The following is a 17,141-nucleotide window of genomic DNA, read 5'->3' as shown; positions in this document are numbered from 1 at the left end:
CTCGCACTGGGTGAGGTTCTGCGGGTTCTGAGTTCTGGAGAAGGAGGAGGATCACAGGAACTCCTGAGTTTCTGAAGTGTCAGGAGAGAGTATGTTCTTACTGCTCACACACAGGCGTGGTGACACGTTTTGTTCGTTTTAGACAAGAGTGACTCAGATTGCGGAGGGTCAGTGAACACTGCTAGATCCTGCGCCCTGCTGGCGTAACCTTGCACCCATCCCCGGATATTCCCACAAACTCTAGTCCCTCCATTTATGAGGTCAGAGATTGCTGGGAAGGAGGGGAAACCTAGAGGCCAGGAAAAGAGGCTGGGGCTGGGAGCTGAGGGCTCGCCTGTCAGGTGAAGACCCATTCATGCCTCTTTCCAAGAGAAAAGAGACCCTCACCTTTCTCCCATTCTCATGTGTCCACTGGGCTCTGGCCAGCCCTCCAGCACCCTCTCTGGAGGCCCCGACGGAGAAGGACATTGAACCGACCAGAGGTGAGGAATGTTTTGGATGCAGGAAGCAGCCGAGAAACCAAACTTCCCAGCGCCCACATTGACAACCTCTTGGAAAGGGACAGAAGGCGGCCATTGAGCCTCCTGGGGCCTGTTTTCTTCTTGGGCCCTTTCTGGTTTCCTTCCTCCATAAGACAATGAGAATGATAGGCTATCACTCCCGAAAACGCGCGGGGGCATCACAGGATCCACGCATTCCTGTGTCCTTTGCACCTAGCACAGTAGCAGCGGCTCCATGGAAGTGTGTCTGCTCTGCACATGCATGAGGGAATCACAGGTATTGTCACAGAATAGTGGGGTCTTAGGGTCATAAAGTCCCTTGGAAGGACACCAAGTCCCACAGTGCATGTCTGGGAGTTGTTACTAGAATAAGACCTTGCACCACTGGGTCCAGTGGAACATGACAGCCCAACCCCCTCCCACCTCCCCACCCCCACCACACACACACACACCCCACACACACTACACATACCACACTCACACACCACACCCACACTACACACACCACACATACCACACACACCACACCCACCAGACACACACCACACACCACTCACCACACCCACCACACATGCCACACTCACATACCACACACACCACACACACCACACACACACCACATACCACACACCATACACACTACACACACACCACACACACCACATACAACACACAATACCACACACGTGCGCCACACATACATGCCACATACACCACACCCATAACCCCCCACACACATCATACATGCCACACACATACCACACACACCACACACACCACACACACACCACACACACCACACACACACCACACACACCACACACACACCACACACACACTGGAGAGGCTCTGCTCCTGCTGCAGAAGACTTGAAGTCTCCTCAAAGGAACAGATGCCCCACTCAGGAGCACAGGTCAAAGGCTGTGCCTTCCCTTCTCTCCCCCCGGTGAGAGGCCCTGCTTGTCATCTGAAGAAGCAGAAACCAGCACTGGGCCTGGCAGAGGCTGGTGAGTGGTGATTTTGCTCCTGCCACTGGTGCTGCCCTGGGGATGGGGTAGAGGTGGGCACAGCTATGAGGCAGGCTGGGGTGAGGACCCCAGAAACCCCTCACCTCACACATCCCATTTTCCAGGCCCTTCTCTCCCCCAGTTTTGTACCCCAGGGTGATGGTTCTCCAAGAGATGCAGCCCTCAGGCATGATAAATCCTGAATTTTTTTTTTTTTTAGATGGGGTCTCTCAATCTGTTGCCCAGGCTGGAAGGCAATGGCTTGATCACAAGCTGACTGCGGCCTCAACCTCCCCAGGCTCAGTTGATCCTCCCACCTCTTCCTCCTGAATACCTTGGACCATAGGCATGTGCCACCATGCTTGGCTAATCTTCCTATTTTTTGTAGAGATGAGTTTTCAGCATGTTGCTCAGGCTGGCCTCAAATTCCTAGGTTCAAGTGATCTTCTTCCCTGGGCCACCCAAAGTGCTAGGATTACAGGTACCAGTCACTGTGCCTGGTCCTGAAGGTCTTTGAGGGGGGTAAGGACTCAGGCACTTCAAGAAGCAGACCTCAGGCCGGGTGCAGTGGCTCATGCCTACAATCCCAGCATTTAGGGAGGCCAAGGTGGCAGATGACCTGAGGTCAGGAGTTCAAGACCAGCCTGGCCAACATGGAGAAATCCCATCTCTATTAAAAATTCAAAACTTAGCTGAGTGTGGTGGCAGGTACCTGTAATCCCAGCTACTCAAAAGCTGACACAGGAAATTTCCTGAACCCGGGAAGCGGAGGTTGCGGTGAGCTGAGATCATACCACTGCATGCACTCCAGCCTTGGCAACAGAGCAACACTCTGCCTCAAAAAAAAAAAAAAAAGAAAAGAAAAGAAAAGAAAAGAAAAAGCAGACCTCTAGGGAACAGGAGGATCAACCAACTGAGATACTACAAGATAGGTTCTGGCTGGGCACAGTGGCTCACGCCTATAATTCCAGCACTTTTGGGAGGCCAAGGCAGGAGGATCGCTTGAGCCCAGGAATTCAAGACCAGCCTGGACAACAGAGTGAGATCCCTATCTCTACAAAAAATTTAAAAATTGACTGGGCACAGTGACACATGCCTGTGCCTGTGGTCCCAGCTACTCCAGAGGCTAAGGCAGGAGGATCACTTAGGCCCAGGAAGTCGAGACCGAAGTGAGCCATGATTGTGCCTCTGCACAATCATGTGCAGACTGGGTGACCAAGTGAGACCCTATCTCAAAAATAAAAAAATAAAGGAAAAGAAAAAAAAGTTATCTGCTCAGACATGTAAGCTAGCCTTGTGGCCAAGGCAGAGAGACTCTCACGGCCTGTCTCAGAACAGCCACCTAATGACCATCAAAATCTTGACACATTGGCTGGGTGCAAAATGGTTCATGCCTGTAATCCCAGCACTTTGGGAAGCTGAAGGAAGAAGACTGTTTGAGGCCAGGAGTTCAAGACTTGGGCAACATAGGGAAACTCCATCTCTACAAAAAATTTTTAAAATTTGTTGAGCATGGTAGTGTGTACCTGTGGTCCCACCTACTCAGGAGGCTGCGGCAGGAGGATTCCTTGAGCCCAGGAGGTGGAGGCTGCAGTGAGCCATGATGGCACACTCCAGCCTGGGTGACAGAGTGAGTGATACTTTGTCTAAAAACAAAAACAAAAACAACCTTGACACATTCCTCTACACCCCAGTTTCCCCCTTTTTTGTTGCTTATTTAATTTTTAAAAAACTTACAGTGGCGGTCAGGCACAGTGGCTCACGCCTGTAATCCCAGCACTTTGGAGGCTGAGGCAGGCAGATCACCTGATGTAAGGAATTCAAGACCAGCCTGGCCAACATGGTGAAACCCTGCTTCTACTAAAAATACAAAAAATTAGCCAGGCATGGTGGCACACACCTGTAATCCCAGCTACATGGGAGGCTGAGAGAGGAAAATCGCTTGAGCCAGGAGGTGGAGGTTGCAGTGAGCTGAGATCATGCCACTGCACTTCATCCTGGATGATAGAGCAAGACTCCCTCTCAAAAAAAAAAAAAAAAAAAATTTCTCTGGCCTGCTTAATGCTTAAGTGTTTGAATTCCCCCGCCCCCCGTCACTTTTTATTATTATTATTGTTATTATTAATTTTTTTTGGCAGCACTCAAGAGGCCATCATTTCCACCTCCATACTGGTCAGTCTGATTTTCTCCACATCCTTTCTATTCAAGCATCAAAGACTGGGGAAACTGAGTCATAAAAGAACAGATGTTCTAGAGTTTCAACGTTTATTCCTGGCATGACTAAGAGGACAGAAGAACCTGCTGACCTCATCCTACAGCTATACAGGGACTCCAGGCCTTGCCCCAAGATGTACCCTTATGTTTTTTGCCTGCAGTAGGTGGGGGCAGACTCTGCCTTCAGAAGGAACTACAAGATGTTTCTTTGTTTGTTTTGAGATGGAGTCCGGCACTGTCGCCTAGGTTGGAGTGCAGTGGTGCGATCTCGGCTCTCTGCAACCTCTGCCTCGTGGGTTCAAGTGATTCTCCTGCCTCAGCTTCCTGGATAGCTGGGATTACAGGTGCCCTCCACCATGCCCAGCTAATCTTTGTATTTTTAGTAGAGACGAGATTTCACCATGTTGGCCAGGCTGGTCTTGAACTCCTGACCTCAGGTGATCCACCCGCCTTGGCCTCCCAAAGTGCTGGGATTATACGTGTGAGCCATGGCACCCGGCCAGGAAATACAAGATGTTAATGAAAGAAGTTGAGAACATGGGCGAGGTGGTTCACGCCCATAATCCCAGCGCTTTGGGAGGCCTGGGTGGGCAGATCACCTGAGGTCAGGAGTTCAAGACCAGCCTGGTCAACATGGTGAAACCCCGTCTCTACCAAAAATACAAAAATTAGCCAGGCCTGGTGGCGAGCGCCTATAATCTCAGCTACTCGGGAGGCTGAGGCTAGAGAATCGCTTGAAGCCAGGAGGCAGAGGTTGCAGTGAGCTGAGATCATATCATTGCACTCAAGCCGGGGCGACAAGAGCACAGGAAGTCAGGGGACCTAGCCGGGACACACTGCCTTTTCCACCACCTAGCTGAGTGGCCCTAACCTCCCTGGCAGAGCCACTTAACCTCTTTGTTACTTCTGAAATGTGAACGAGGAGGATAGATGGATATAAGGCCCCTTACTGCTCTAAGAATCTATGGGATTGGATTTCAGTTCAGCATCCATTTCCAGGTTTGCCCTCACCTTTCCAGTGAGAGACATCTGGGCAGGTAGGGCAAAGAGCAATTCTCTGGCTGCTGGTATAGTAGACCTAAGGCTTGGGCAAGTGCCTGATACAGAAGAAAAAGAATTGCCCCTTTTTCTTGGCAGCCAGGACAGAGACCCAGTGCCCAGCCCGCTTATACCTCCAACCCGGCCCATCCATCGCCTGACACACGAGTGCCGGGCGTGTTCTTGTCCCTCATTGCCGGCCCTACCTTTCCAGTTCTGGCAGTTTCTTGCTGGCTCTCCCTGCCTTGGGTTTCCCCCCAGCCCCCTCTCTGAGGGCAGCACCTTCCCATGTCCTGCCACAGGTCAGTGTAGCTGTGAAGGAGGCAGAGGAGTGAGTGTCTGAGACACGAGTGATCCAGGGCCTTCAAGCTGCAGAGTACAACCCTCGCACACAAGCTCGGATTCCTCCAGACGGTTGTCTTAGAGAAGGTGGAGATGTGATTTCCCAGGTTCTCCATGAAGGAGTCAACTATTCAAATTCCTCTATGTTCTTCTTCCTCTTACCCCTTCATTCCCTCTGTTTCTCCTGCCTTCCTCATCGCCATTCTTTCTTACATTATTTTGCTTCTTTCCTCAGTTCTCTAGGATCTTCACCTATTTATTTATTTTGAGATAGGGTATTACTCTGCCACCCAGACTGCAGTGCAGTGGAATGGTCATGGTTCTCTGCAGCCTTGACCTCCTGGGCTCAAACAATCCTCTCACCTCAGCCTCCTAAGTAGCTGGGACCACAGGTGCATGCCAACACGACCAGCATTTTGTTTTTTTTGTTTGTTTTTTTTTTTTTTTAGACAAGTTATCACTCTGTTGCCCAGGCTGGAGTGCAGGGTGTGGTGGTGGAGTGTGGTGGTCATCTCAGCTCACTGCAGCCTCGACCTCCTAGGCTCAAGTGATCCTTCCACTTCAGCCTCCCACCTGGGACTACAGGTGCATGGCACCACACCTGGCTAATATTCTGTATCTTTAGTAGAGATAGGGTTTTGCCATGTTGCCCAGGCTGGTCTCGAACTCCTGGGTTCAAGCAATCTGCCTGCCTTGCCCTCCCAAAGCGCTGGGGTTACAAGCGTGAGCCACTAAGCTTTGCCGAAGATTCCCCATGTTCCCACTGAACTTCCTTTTTCCTTCTCCTGGGTCACTCCTGAGCCCTGGCTGAGGGGAGAGAAGGGAAGGATAGCTCCTCCTGTGGCCGTCTCAGCATCCAAGGCAATCCTTCTGGGACTGCTCTGTCCCCAGGGCCCCAGCCATTCCCAGGCACTGAGTGCCTGAGGGGGGACCCTCACTCCTCTGGCACTATGGGAAGATAGGAAAACAGTGACTTCTCCTCAAAGCAGCCTCGCCGGTCAGCTGACTACCAACATGGGAAGTGGCCGAAGATCCACATGGGATGACGCGATAAGCACTTTGTAGTGTCTGAAACTCTTAAACATCAGTGCTGTCTTCCCAGTTTTACAGACACAACTCTGTGGGTTGGGTGAGGTTTTCTTAAATGTACAAACGCAGAAATATACGGAGGGGGTAAAGGGACTGCCTAAAAATCACATCTAGAGTGTGGTGTACCTGATTTCAAATCTTTTATTTTACTCTCGCGGCAACGGGAGAATCCGCAGTCAAGGGAAGTGAAATAACTTGCTGAACGCCGCACAGCGGACTCCAAGCCCCGAGCTCCTAGAGGAGAGGAGGAGGAAGGCGGGCTCAGCTCCCGCCACCCAGCAGCGGGGGAGATGCAGTCCGGGACTCGGCTGAGCCACGGGGACAGATCCAGGCCCCGCCCCCTGACCTTGTTCTCTGCCCGCCGGGAAGTGGGGAGCTTGCGGGGAGCAGCCTCAGCTCGTCCCTGGGGCAGAGTCTCCACTTGGGTGCACGCCCTGGGGTGGGGCTTATTTGGGAGGCTGGTGGCCTTGAACTCTGTTCAGGAGCTTGGGCCGGAGAAAGGCCCCGGAGACTTGAAGCCCTTGTCCGGGAGGGATGAAACATGCAAAGGAACCCGGGGAACGGGGTAGGGGACCAAGAGCAGGACCAGCTCCTCCTGCGCAGGGACAGGGCCAGTGGAGCGGCCTGGAGGAATCCCTCCCAGCCGGGAAGCCCGGGAAGGCTGCGAGGCCCCGGCGCGGAGCGGCCCCTCCCACCTCCCCGAGGGCGGGCGGAGCAAAGCCTTGGGGCCCGGGCCCAGGTTTTGTGCCTGCGGAGGCTGGACTTCCCCGCCACCCCGAGGAGCCACCGCGGGCCTTCTGTGCCTGGCAGGGTCCCTGGGAGGCCCGCGCTTTCTCTGAAAGTGAAAGGAGTGGGCGGGGGGCGCGGCCGAGGCGGGGCGCGGGCGGGCAGCGGCGCAGGCTCCGCCCCGGGGCCGTCTCCAGCCGGGGGCGCGGAGCCGCTCCAGTCCCCGGCGCGCCGCGGGCTGGTGGGCTCAGCGGCGGCGCCGGCACTGGGAAATGACCCTGCCCGGGGGCCCAACGGGCATGGCGCGGCCGGGGGGCGCGAGGCCTTGCAGCCCGGGGCTGGAGCGGGCCCCGCGCCGGAGTGTCGGGGAGCTGCGCCTGCTCTTCGAGGCGCGCTGTGCGGCGGTCGCTGCGGCCGCCGCCGCGGGGGAGCCCCGGGCTCGCGGGGCCAAGCGGCGTGGGGGACAGGTCCCCAACGGGCTTCCGCGGGCTCCCCCGGCCCGGGTGATCCCTCAGCTGACCGTGACAGCCGAGGAGCCCGACGTGCCCCCGACCAGCCCTGGGCCGCCCGAGCGGGAGAGGGACTGCCTCCCGGCAGCGGGCTCTTCGCACCTGCAGCAGCCGCGCCGCCTTTCCACCTCGTCGGTCTCCTCCACTGGCTCCTCGTCGCTGCTCGAGGACTCGGAGGACGACCTGCTGAGCGACAGTGAGAGCCGGAGCCGCGGCAACGTGCAGCTGGAAGCGGGCGAGGACGTGGGTCAGGTACGGGCCGCGGGGGCGGGGCCAGCGCCGGGCGCGGGGGCTGCGCGGGGGACCCAGCTCGGAGCTCCCGGAGGACCCGCTCCTGTCCATGCTCCCTCCCGCGGAAGGTCCTGTTCTCGCGGTTTAGGAGGAATCTGGGGGTCAGAGGGAGGCGCCTGGCCGACCTCTCGCCTGGGCAACTTTCATTCCGGCTCCGCCGGCGGGTCGTGGCGCTGGCCCTGGGGCGTCTAAGAAGCGGGGCGAGGAGCAGGCGACCCGCCGCGGGGACTGGGCGAAGCGCGGGTAGCGGACCTTGTTGGCTGTGGGGTAGGACATGAGGGATCGGAGGGGCTGAGCCTTGCCAGGTGAACCCTCGGAAGGAGAGGGGCGAAGGAGCGTTTCCCTCACTCCCCGCCCCCTCTCTAGTGCCGTGGCCCCACCCCCGCCGTTGCCACGGTTTCCCTCTCCTGAGTGGGAGTGGAGCGGCGCTCCAGGCTCTGCTCGGGAGCCGCTGCCGTCTGCTCCCAGCGCCCGCACGAGGCGTGGACGCAGGGGAGGGAGGGGCGTAGGCCTGGGAGCTCTGGCTGGGAGCGGAACGCAGCCCACCCGGTGCGAGCCCTGCCTCCCATCCTCCCGGCTCGCCGCTCCTGAGCGCTGCAGAGAGGGACGGTAAACTGAGGCTGCAAGGGGGCGGGATCAGCCTGCTAGTCTCTGCCTCTGATAGCCTGGGTGTTCTGGGACCAGGTCTGACCCTCGGAAAACACAGCCCCGGGCACTGTTAAGTCATTCCTGACGCCCGCCGCTAGGGATGTGCGGCTCCCGGGACACCCTCCTTGTTCCCCTCGTTTTAACCACGGCCAAATACCTTGAATAACTGTCCGTGGTCAGCGCGCAGGACTTGCTTTAGATCCACGTTAGACAAGTGTCCCTGAGGCCGAGGAAGAGGCGAGGGGCGCCCCTGGCCTCGGGCGTCTGGGGCCTGCCCAGAAGGCCGGGTCGGGTCGGCTCGGCAGAGCGGGGAGAGCTGTGGCCGCGCGTCTGCTCCGCCGCACACTCGATGGGACAAGGCGGGGAAGCTGTGGCGACTTGCAGGGGTTCACAAGCCCGGAGGGCGATGGGGTTTGTCAGTGATACCAGAAGGGAAAAGCCTCACAGATCAGGAACACCTCCCGCCGCCAGGTGCTGCGTGAGCCGGGCTCGGTTACGAGCCCTGCCGCTTCCCCTTCTCCCGCGGTGCTCAGGGCAGCCCTGGACCCAGGATCGTTTCTGGGGTAATCCTTGCCTAGGTCAGGGGGCGGATGCCGGGGCTTCGCAGGATGGTGGAGTGTGGGGAAAAGCCTGAGCAGCAGCTCCGGGGGCGCGGCCCCCGCCGAAGTTCTGACACCTCAGAGGCGGCGCAGGCGAAAGGGCGCGAAGCGCGGGCGCGTCCCGTTTCCCTCTTCCGCCCGCAGGGACTCGGCGAAGTGCCTGGGAGAGGGAGTGTGCTAAGAGGAGGTCCCGCAGCCTATGCCTGGGTGTAGGAGAGACCGCCCCGGCTGAGGTCAAGCCTCGAGGACCTGGGCGACCCCGCCGCCCCCGAGCCGTCCGGAGTCGGTGCAAATCGCCGCTGAGGGCCTTTCCAGCTCCAAGGCTGCGGCTTCCAGGCCTTCCCCACCCCTAGGCCCGCCGGGGCCTCCCCGAAGGCAAACAGCCACAGCAGCAGCAGATAAGCCAGGGGCTGTTGACAGAGGCTGCCTGCGTCCGTGTGGAAGGGCCCAGGGCGGACTTTGCCTCGCGGCGGGTCCCAGAGCCGCACAGCGCGCCCGCCCAGGCCAATTTAGGGCTTTCCCAGGCAGGAAGCAAGGCAGGTCCGCCTGACCATGAAGGATGCACCTGGGCCGGACTCTAGGACTCCTGGCTTACCAGCCCCTTAAGCGCGGCCCATGCAGGCCGAAGCCCAGGAAGGTTCTGCCTGCCTGCCTGCCTGCCTGCCTGCCTGCCTGCCTGCCTGCCTGCCTCTGCCTGGGGCATACGTAGTCCCCTTCACCTCCTAGGAGCTCTCTCCAGCCTGCCCAGAGCAGGGGAATTGAGACTGGGCGGCCTCACTCTGGCAGAGGAAAAAGTCATGGGCAGGCTTTTCCTAACCAGCCAGGGGAGAAGTTGGAGGCCCACCCCCAAGGTCAGCTTCATGATTCTAAGGCCTTGCCTGCCTCCTCAAACAATTGTGGGGTGTTGCTGGAGGAAAAGAGAGGGTGTTTGGCTCCTGTTCATCTGGTTTTCTTCTTGCTGTGCTCCAGGATAGGTAAGGAGACCTGGATGCCATCCCCTCCTGGACTCAGAATTCCCACACATCACTTTCCACTAATTATAGAGCAGAATTTAGGTTAACAGACTTCCTTTTTAAAAAGCTAATGCCCATGGGAAGGTGAAGTCGTGGCTCACTTATACCTTAGTGCAAATCGTTTTATAAATTTAAACTGATTGCTCTCCCCACCACCACGACCACAGGGAGTGCTAGTTTGATAGGGCAATTGGAACATGGGGAGGGTGTTGGGCTGGTCGAGAGCTTCGACCAGAGCCTGGATGACTGGAGGCAGGGAGCAAGGGTGAGTGCGGAAAACAGAGCATTCACCCATCTGCCGGTCTGCTCCGGCATCAGCAGGTGTCTTCAAGGCTTCCAAATAGAGCTTAGACAAAGGAGGGTCTGAGGCTAGTAACCAGCTAAGCCCTGCCCAGAGAGAGGTGCTCCCTGTTCAGCCCTAGGAGTAAGGAATTATCAGAGGGCCCTCTTGTGACTTCATTAAAGTCTCTCCCACAGTCAGCAATCCTAGCCTTTGCCTCAAGATACCCAGGTAGCCTCTGGCTGTGTGTTGGTCTCCCAGAGAGGGCACCTTCGTGGAGGGAGGCCTGAGCCAGAGGATGTTCAAGCGCCTCCAGGCGTCAAGCAATTCTACTGCCTTAGTCTCCCAAGTAGCTGGGATTACAGGTGCCTACCACCACACTGGCTAAGTTTTGTATTTTTAATAGAGATGGGGTTTCACCATGTTGGCCACGCTGCTCTTGAACTCCTGACCTCAAGTGATCCATCCGCCTTGGCCTCCTAGAGTGCTGAGACTACAGGTGTGAGCCACTGTGCCTGGCCTTAGATTCATTTTTAAAAGCGTGATGTTCTCTGGGGGAGGTATCTCCCTAAGATGGAAGGTGGCAGTGAGTTGAATTCCATGACACTTGCACAACTCCTGCCATGCTTGGCCATACCTGTTACTGGCAGGGGGGCTAAATCTGTCATAGCAACCTCAGGTGGTGGAACGGAGGGCTCAGATGAGATAATGGGTATGAAAATTTTTTGTAGGCTGGGAGCAGTGGCTCACACTTGTAATCCCAGCATGTTGGGAATCCAAGGCGGGAGGATCACCTCAACCCAGGAGTTCGAGGCCAGCCTGGGCAACATGGCAAAATCCTGTCTCTATTAAAAATACAAAAAAAAAAAAAAAAATGGCATGGTGGCTCACACCTGCAATCCCAGCACTTTAGGAGGCCATGGTGGGTGGATCACTTGAGGCCAGGAGTTTGAGACCAGCCTGGCCAACATGATGAAATGCTGTCTTACTAAAAATACAAAAATTAGCCAGGCGTGGTGGTGCACGCCTGTAATCCCAGCTACTCAGGAGGCTGAGGCAGGAGAATTGCTTGAACCTGAAAGACAGAGGTTGCAGTGAGCCGAGATCACACCACTCAAATACATACATACATACATACATACATACATACATACATACAAAAATACAAAAAATCAACCAGGCATGGTGACTCACACCTGTAGTCCCAGCTACTCTGGAGGCTGAGGAGGGAGGATCACCTGAACTCTGGAAGTCCAGGATGCAGTGAGCTGTGATCGCACCACTGGACTCCAGCCTGGGCAATGGGAGTGAGACCTTGTCTCAAAAAAAAAAAAAAAAAAAAGTATTTTATAACCTGCTAGCTAGGACCGGCCTTAGTTGCTGCTGCTCTTGACTCTTATGAAATGCAGAAAACCAAGGTCAAGAGAGTAGGTGATGATGCCATTTTACCCCTGCTTGGGAGCAGGTCCATCAATCAAATGGTAGTAGCCCAGGTTTTCAGACACACATCAAATCTTCTACCAGGCCCACCTTCCAGCCCTCCTCACTGCTTCTGCACAGCTCTAAAAGGATGGTGCATTTCCCTCACCCTGCCTAACCCAAGGCAAGTTTCCTCTTCACTACATCCGTTCTGGTCCCACTATCCCCCAAATTCTTCTAGCAGGTCCCTACAGCCATTAAATTCATTCTTTTGGATAAAGGCAAAGGTGACCATCCAGTAGAGAGGGCCCCCAGGCAGGTCTCAGTGTTCCCCAGAAGTCAAAACTCAGACTGCCTTAATGCTGCACCTCACTTCACCACATACAAAGCACTTTCTCATGCCATATCCCATTTAACCCCCAAAGGGAGGCAGGATGGTAGCATCCTGCTGGGGATACTTTGGAACCTGCTGGGGCAATTGAAACATGGGGAGGGAGGATGGGCTGATAGAGAGCTTCAGCCAGAGATGTGGAGGCTGGAGCAGGGCGTGAGGGGATGTAACTCCCCTTGATTTCCTTCTGTAAAATGGGAATAATACCACTTCATGCACTTGCTATGCATGTGCATTCGTTATGGCTCTCAAACTGAGTGTGGGAGAAGGGGGTACAGGATGGTGCTGCTGAATATACATGGCACATATATCATCTTCTTGGAATTTTACTTGAGGGTTTGGAGGTGGTGAGTTTTATAATAAAACTTGGATTTATTATGCAGCAGAATGCAAACCTGCTGTGTATTTAAAGATTTCAAAAGGAGTTTGAAAGTGATGTCATGCTTCTAGTGGGCTGCTTCTGGCTACACCCCCAGATCCCTGGGGACTGGGCACGTGATCACACCCTAGTGTGCCATGTAAGGGCTTCGGTAGGAAAGTGGGAGCAATGCTGCCTGATGAAAGATGAGAAAGTGCCTGACATGCAATAGGCAGGCAGCATTTGATGGTTCATGTTACGGCAGCAGCTATGGCCTCCCAGGGGAAACAGGCCCACACAGATGGCAGTATTTGGTTGGGTTCACTCGGATGGAAGGTGACACAGCTATGACTGCAACCAACTACTGACTCCCCCACCCAGTGCTCTGTCATAACCTCCATTTCCTCCCCATGGGAAAGGGCTTTATGGTCAGCAGCCCTCCTCTACTTAGGCCACTCCCTCAGTTCTCCCTCTCTCTCTTAGAACTCCCTCTTGTCAGGGAGGTATATTCCTGTGGGGGCATAACATGTGTAACTGTGCTAAAAGGCAAGCGCCTCTGGGGGGAGGCAGCAGACACAGCTGACATGAGCCAACCTGTGCACTTCAGAGAGGACACAGGGCTGCTGAGTTGTGGGTGGGACAAGGAGAGGTCCAGAGGATGGGATGCTCTCAGGATTAGCTGGAGGCTAGAAAAGATAAGGGACACACCAAAAAACAACAACAACAACAAAAAAAAACCCTCCATCTCCTTCCCAGGTTTGTCTAAGTTGACAGGCCCTCAGGTTTGCACCTTATTTTATTTTATTTTATTTTATTTTTGAGATGGAATCTCAGGCTAGAGTGCAGTGGCTCGATCTCGACTCACTGCAACCTCCGCCTCCCGGGTTCAAGCGATTCTCCTGCCTCAGCCTCCCGAGTAGCTGGGACCAGGCACATGCCACCACGTCCAGCTAATTTTTGTATTTTTAGTAGAGACAGGGTTTCACCATGTTGGCTAGGATGGTCTTGATCTCTTGACCTCGTGATCCAACCACTTCGATCTCCCAAAGTGCTGGGATTACAGGCGTGAGCCATCACGCCCAGCCCTGCACCTTATTTTCATGGCTTAAAATTTCTGGGTCCAGATCAAAACCAAGGGTGCCCTAGGCCTTGCCAGCTAATGAGTGCATGGAATCCAGGGATAGCAAGAAAGGCTTGGAGAGCCCCAGCCTGTTCTTTCTCCAGGCCCTGCCAGGCTGGCCTCCCTGCCCTGAGCCTGTGTACAGGTTTGTTTCTGTGTATGTCTGTCTCCCCCTAAATGAGAGGAACCAAGGTCCCAAGTGAAGGAATCAGTGATTGAGATTTGTTCAGCTTCTGCCTCATATCATGGAATGGGATGGGGGAGCTGGGCGCCTGTCATGCTCAAGACTTATTTACTACTCACAGCAACCCAGTAAGGATAGTTATTGCCTCATTTTGTAGATCCTTTTCTTTCTTTTTTTTTTTTTTTTTTTTTGAGACAGAGTCTCGCTCTGCCGCCCAGGCTGGAGTGCAGTGGCGTGATCTTGGCTCACTGCAAGCTCCACCTCCCGGGTTCACGCCATTCTCCTGCCTCAGCCTCCCGAGTAGCTGGGACTACAGGCGCCCACCACCTCGCCCGGCTAGTTTTTTTGTATTTTTTAGTAGAGACGGGGTTTCACTGTGTCAGCCAGGATGGTCTCGATCTCCTGACCTCGTGATCCGCCCGTCTCGGCCTCCCAAAGTGCTGGGATTACAGGCTTGAGCCACCGCGCCCGGCCCTGTAGATCCTTTTCTTACGGATGCACAGAGGCTTGTTTCTTGGGTCCTGGAATCTTTTGAGGCATTGGTAGTAATAAAAATTTGGGGGCTGGGTGTGGTAGCTCATACCTGTAATCCCAGCACTTTGAAGAGGCCGAAGTGGGTGGATCACCTGAGGTCAGGAGTTGGAGACCAGCCAGACCAATGTGGTGAAACCCTGTCTCTACTAAAAATACAAAAAAATTAGCTGGGCGTGGTGGTGTGCACCTGTAGTCTCAGCTACTCGGGAGGCTGAAACAAGAGAACCGCTTGAACCCTGGAGGTAGAGGTTGCAGTGAGGCGAGATCGCACCACTGCACTCCAGCCTAGGCGACAGAGCAAGACTCCATCTGGGGAAAAAAAAAAAAAAAAAAAAAAAAAAAAAAAATTGGCCCTACTCTAGACCTACTTAGAATTTCCTTGCGGTAGGCCTGATAATCTGCAGTTTTTAACAAGGGTGACCATCAGGTAATTCCGATGCTCACAACAGTTCAAACACCTCGACAGAGCATTTTCGTAACTTGCCCACGCGTTCTTCAGTGGCAGAGCTGGAGCGCAAACCGGGGGCTTCAGATGCTAAGTCCAGGCTCTTGACAGCTCATTGGAGACGCTGGAATCACCTTCACTGCGCCTGTGTCAGCGCCCGCCACACAGGCGCACAATAAACCTTCCCAGAGTGAATGAATGAATGAATGACTCATCCAGCCCCAGCTGCTTCCGGTGGGTCGGGGGCGTGGTGAGACCCTGTTTCAGTGGGGGGGAGGGCTATGCATTGCCGAGACACCGATTTGCAGACTTTGACCCTGTCGCTTTCAGAAAAGCCACTGGCAGAAGATCCGAACCATGGTCAATCTGCCGGTCATAAGCCCTTTCAAGAAGCGCTACGCCTGGGTGCAGCTGGCAGGGCACACAGGTGAGCCGCGGGGCGGGTGGGCAGGTGCCCGCGACGGGAAGGGGCTGAGCGGCGCTGACGGATGCAGGTCCACAGGGAGTTTTAAGGCGGCGGGCACCAGCGGGCTGATCCTGAAGCGCTGCTCGGAGCCGGAGCGCTACTGCCTGGCGAGGCTGATGGCTGACGCGCTGCGCGGCTGCGTGCCTGCCTTCCACGGCGTGGTAGAGCATGACGGCGAAAGCTACCTGCAGCTGCAGGACCTACTAGATGGCTTCGACGGGCCCTGTGTGCTCGACTGCAAAATGGGCGTCAGGTATGCGTGCCCTGCCAGGTTGGTTGGGGGATCAAGTGGGGGTCCGGGGCTGGGACAACTGCTTGAGGTGGTCCCGGGGCGAGAGCTCGAAGGGGTCTCCTTGTGCGCCCCCTTATGCCCTGGCCGCTGCCCGCGCCCCCATAGGACTTACCTAGAGGAGGAGCTGACCAAGGCCCGTGAGCGGCCCAAGCTACGGAAGGACATGTACAAGAAGATGCTGGCGGTGGACCCTGAAGCGCCCACTGAGGAGGAGCACGCGCAGCGCGCAGTCACCAAGCCACGCTACATGCAGTGGCGGGAAGGCATCAGCTCCAGCACCACGCTCGGCTTCCGCATCGAGGGCATCAAGGTGGGGCAGGCGCGCTTCGACTGGCACCGCCCCAGCCCCACTGCGCCCTGTCTTTCCCGATCTGTCGGCGCCCACCTCCTCCGCTCCCGCCCTGCCTGCCCCTCCGCCCTCTCCCACCGCCTCGCAGTCCCCTGCAACTGGGAGGTACCACTGCCCTAGGCTGTCCTCTTCCCCACTGGCGGGCCTGGGGCCCCTGACACTCCTGTCCCACCTCCAGAAAGCGGACGGTTCCTGCAGCACCGACTTCAAGACTACGCGAAGCCGGGAGCAGGTGCTTCGCGTCTTTGAAGAGTTTGTGCAAGGAGACGAGGAAGTGCTGGTGAGAGCGGGATCTCAACCCTGAGGTGTTAGGGAGCCTGAAACTAGGGACTGCCCCTGTCATCTGGCCCAGTGCCCTCAGCTGTGTCCCCACCGTGGCCTTCACCACACTGGGTCGCAACTGCTCTAGGCTCCTTCCCTTCTGGGCCACGCCAGGCGGCGTCCTGGGTCTTCCTCACAGCAGCATTTGCCAAGCCCAGCCTGGGTCCCGGCTCCTTATCGTTAGCAGGGGCTCACTTGGCGTTTAATTAACTTGCTCTCCTCTCCCACCCACCCTCTGCAGAGGCGGTATCTGAACCGCCTGCAGCAGATCCGGGACACCCTGGAGGTCTCTGAGTTCTTCAGGAGGCACGAGGTAAGCCGTGGCCGCCTGGGTGCCTGGCCGCGAGGGCTAGGGCGGGAACCCGGCGGGGGCGTCTCTGGGCAGGGCCGCGGCCTGACCATGCGGGGCTCGCAGGTGATCGGCAGCTCGCTCCTCTTTGTGCACGATCACTGCCATCGCGCCGGCGTGTGGCTCATCGACTTCGGCAAGACCACGCCCCTCCCCGATGGCCAGATCCTGGACCACCGGCGGCCCTGGGAGGAGGGCAATCGCGAGGACGGCTATTTGCTGGGGCTGGACAATCTCATTGGCATCCTGGCCAGCCTGGCTGAGAGATGAGGCTGGACTCCTGTCCCCGTGGGCCGCCGCCCTGACATGTGGACCTGCAGCTTTGTCCCCACCGTGCATGCCGGCTTGAGACTGGAGCCCCGCGGTGCAGGGCAGTTCACCGGGTCCGGCAGGGCCAGGTGCCAACCACTAAGGGGGGGCACTGCCGATGCCAGGGGTTTCGCCCACCCCGGGCCCCAGCGTTCCCAGAGCCAAATGACACTAACTTATAGGAGGGGAGGGGGCAAAGGGCTTCTTCCTCAGGCCAGCTTTTCTGAGGAGGCTCTGCCCTCTCCAGAGGGGCCAGACCGTGGATTTTATTTAGCAAGCCTAGACCTTCTGGTCTAACCTCTCACACTAGGATGGACTCCCCTTCCTAATAAAACTCAAAGACAAGAT

The 17,141-nt window shown here is 56.2% G+C and overlaps 1 protein-coding gene and 1 long non-coding RNA gene across 2 annotated transcripts; one reads left to right on the top strand and one right to left on the bottom strand.

The window, feature by feature from the left end:
• Nucleotides 1-6,313: 6,313 nt before the first annotated feature.
• Nucleotides 6,314-6,673, bottom strand: LOC139355458 (uncharacterized). Its single transcript, XR_011606135.1, has 2 exons — nucleotides 6,537-6,673; nucleotides 6,314-6,424 (listed from the first exon to the last, which is right to left on the bottom strand). It is a non-coding gene; the product is annotated as an uncharacterized lncRNA (long non-coding RNA).
• On the top strand, nucleotides 6,552-17,140 carry LOC105491958 (inositol-trisphosphate 3-kinase A). Its single transcript, XM_011758742.2, has 7 exons — nucleotides 6,552-7,677; nucleotides 15,038-15,134; nucleotides 15,210-15,426; nucleotides 15,571-15,775; nucleotides 15,993-16,094; nucleotides 16,377-16,448; nucleotides 16,551-17,140. Exons 1-7 carry the CDS (start codon nucleotides 7,189-7,191, stop codon nucleotides 16,752-16,754), a joined length of 1,386 nt encoding a protein of 461 aa, XP_011757044.1. The 5' UTR covers nucleotides 6,552-7,188; the 3' UTR covers nucleotides 16,755-17,140.
• The last annotated feature ends 1 nt before the right edge of the window (nucleotide 17,141 follows it).

The sequence above is a fragment of the Macaca nemestrina genome, chromosome 7, assembly GCF_043159975.1.
Source record: "Macaca nemestrina isolate mMacNem1 chromosome 7, mMacNem.hap1, whole genome shotgun sequence".
Classification (NCBI taxonomy): domain Eukaryota; kingdom Metazoa; phylum Chordata; class Mammalia; order Primates; family Cercopithecidae; genus Macaca; species Macaca nemestrina.
The sequence above is the reverse complement of the archived record's forward strand: the minus strand, read 5'-3'. Positions and strand labels throughout refer to the sequence as shown.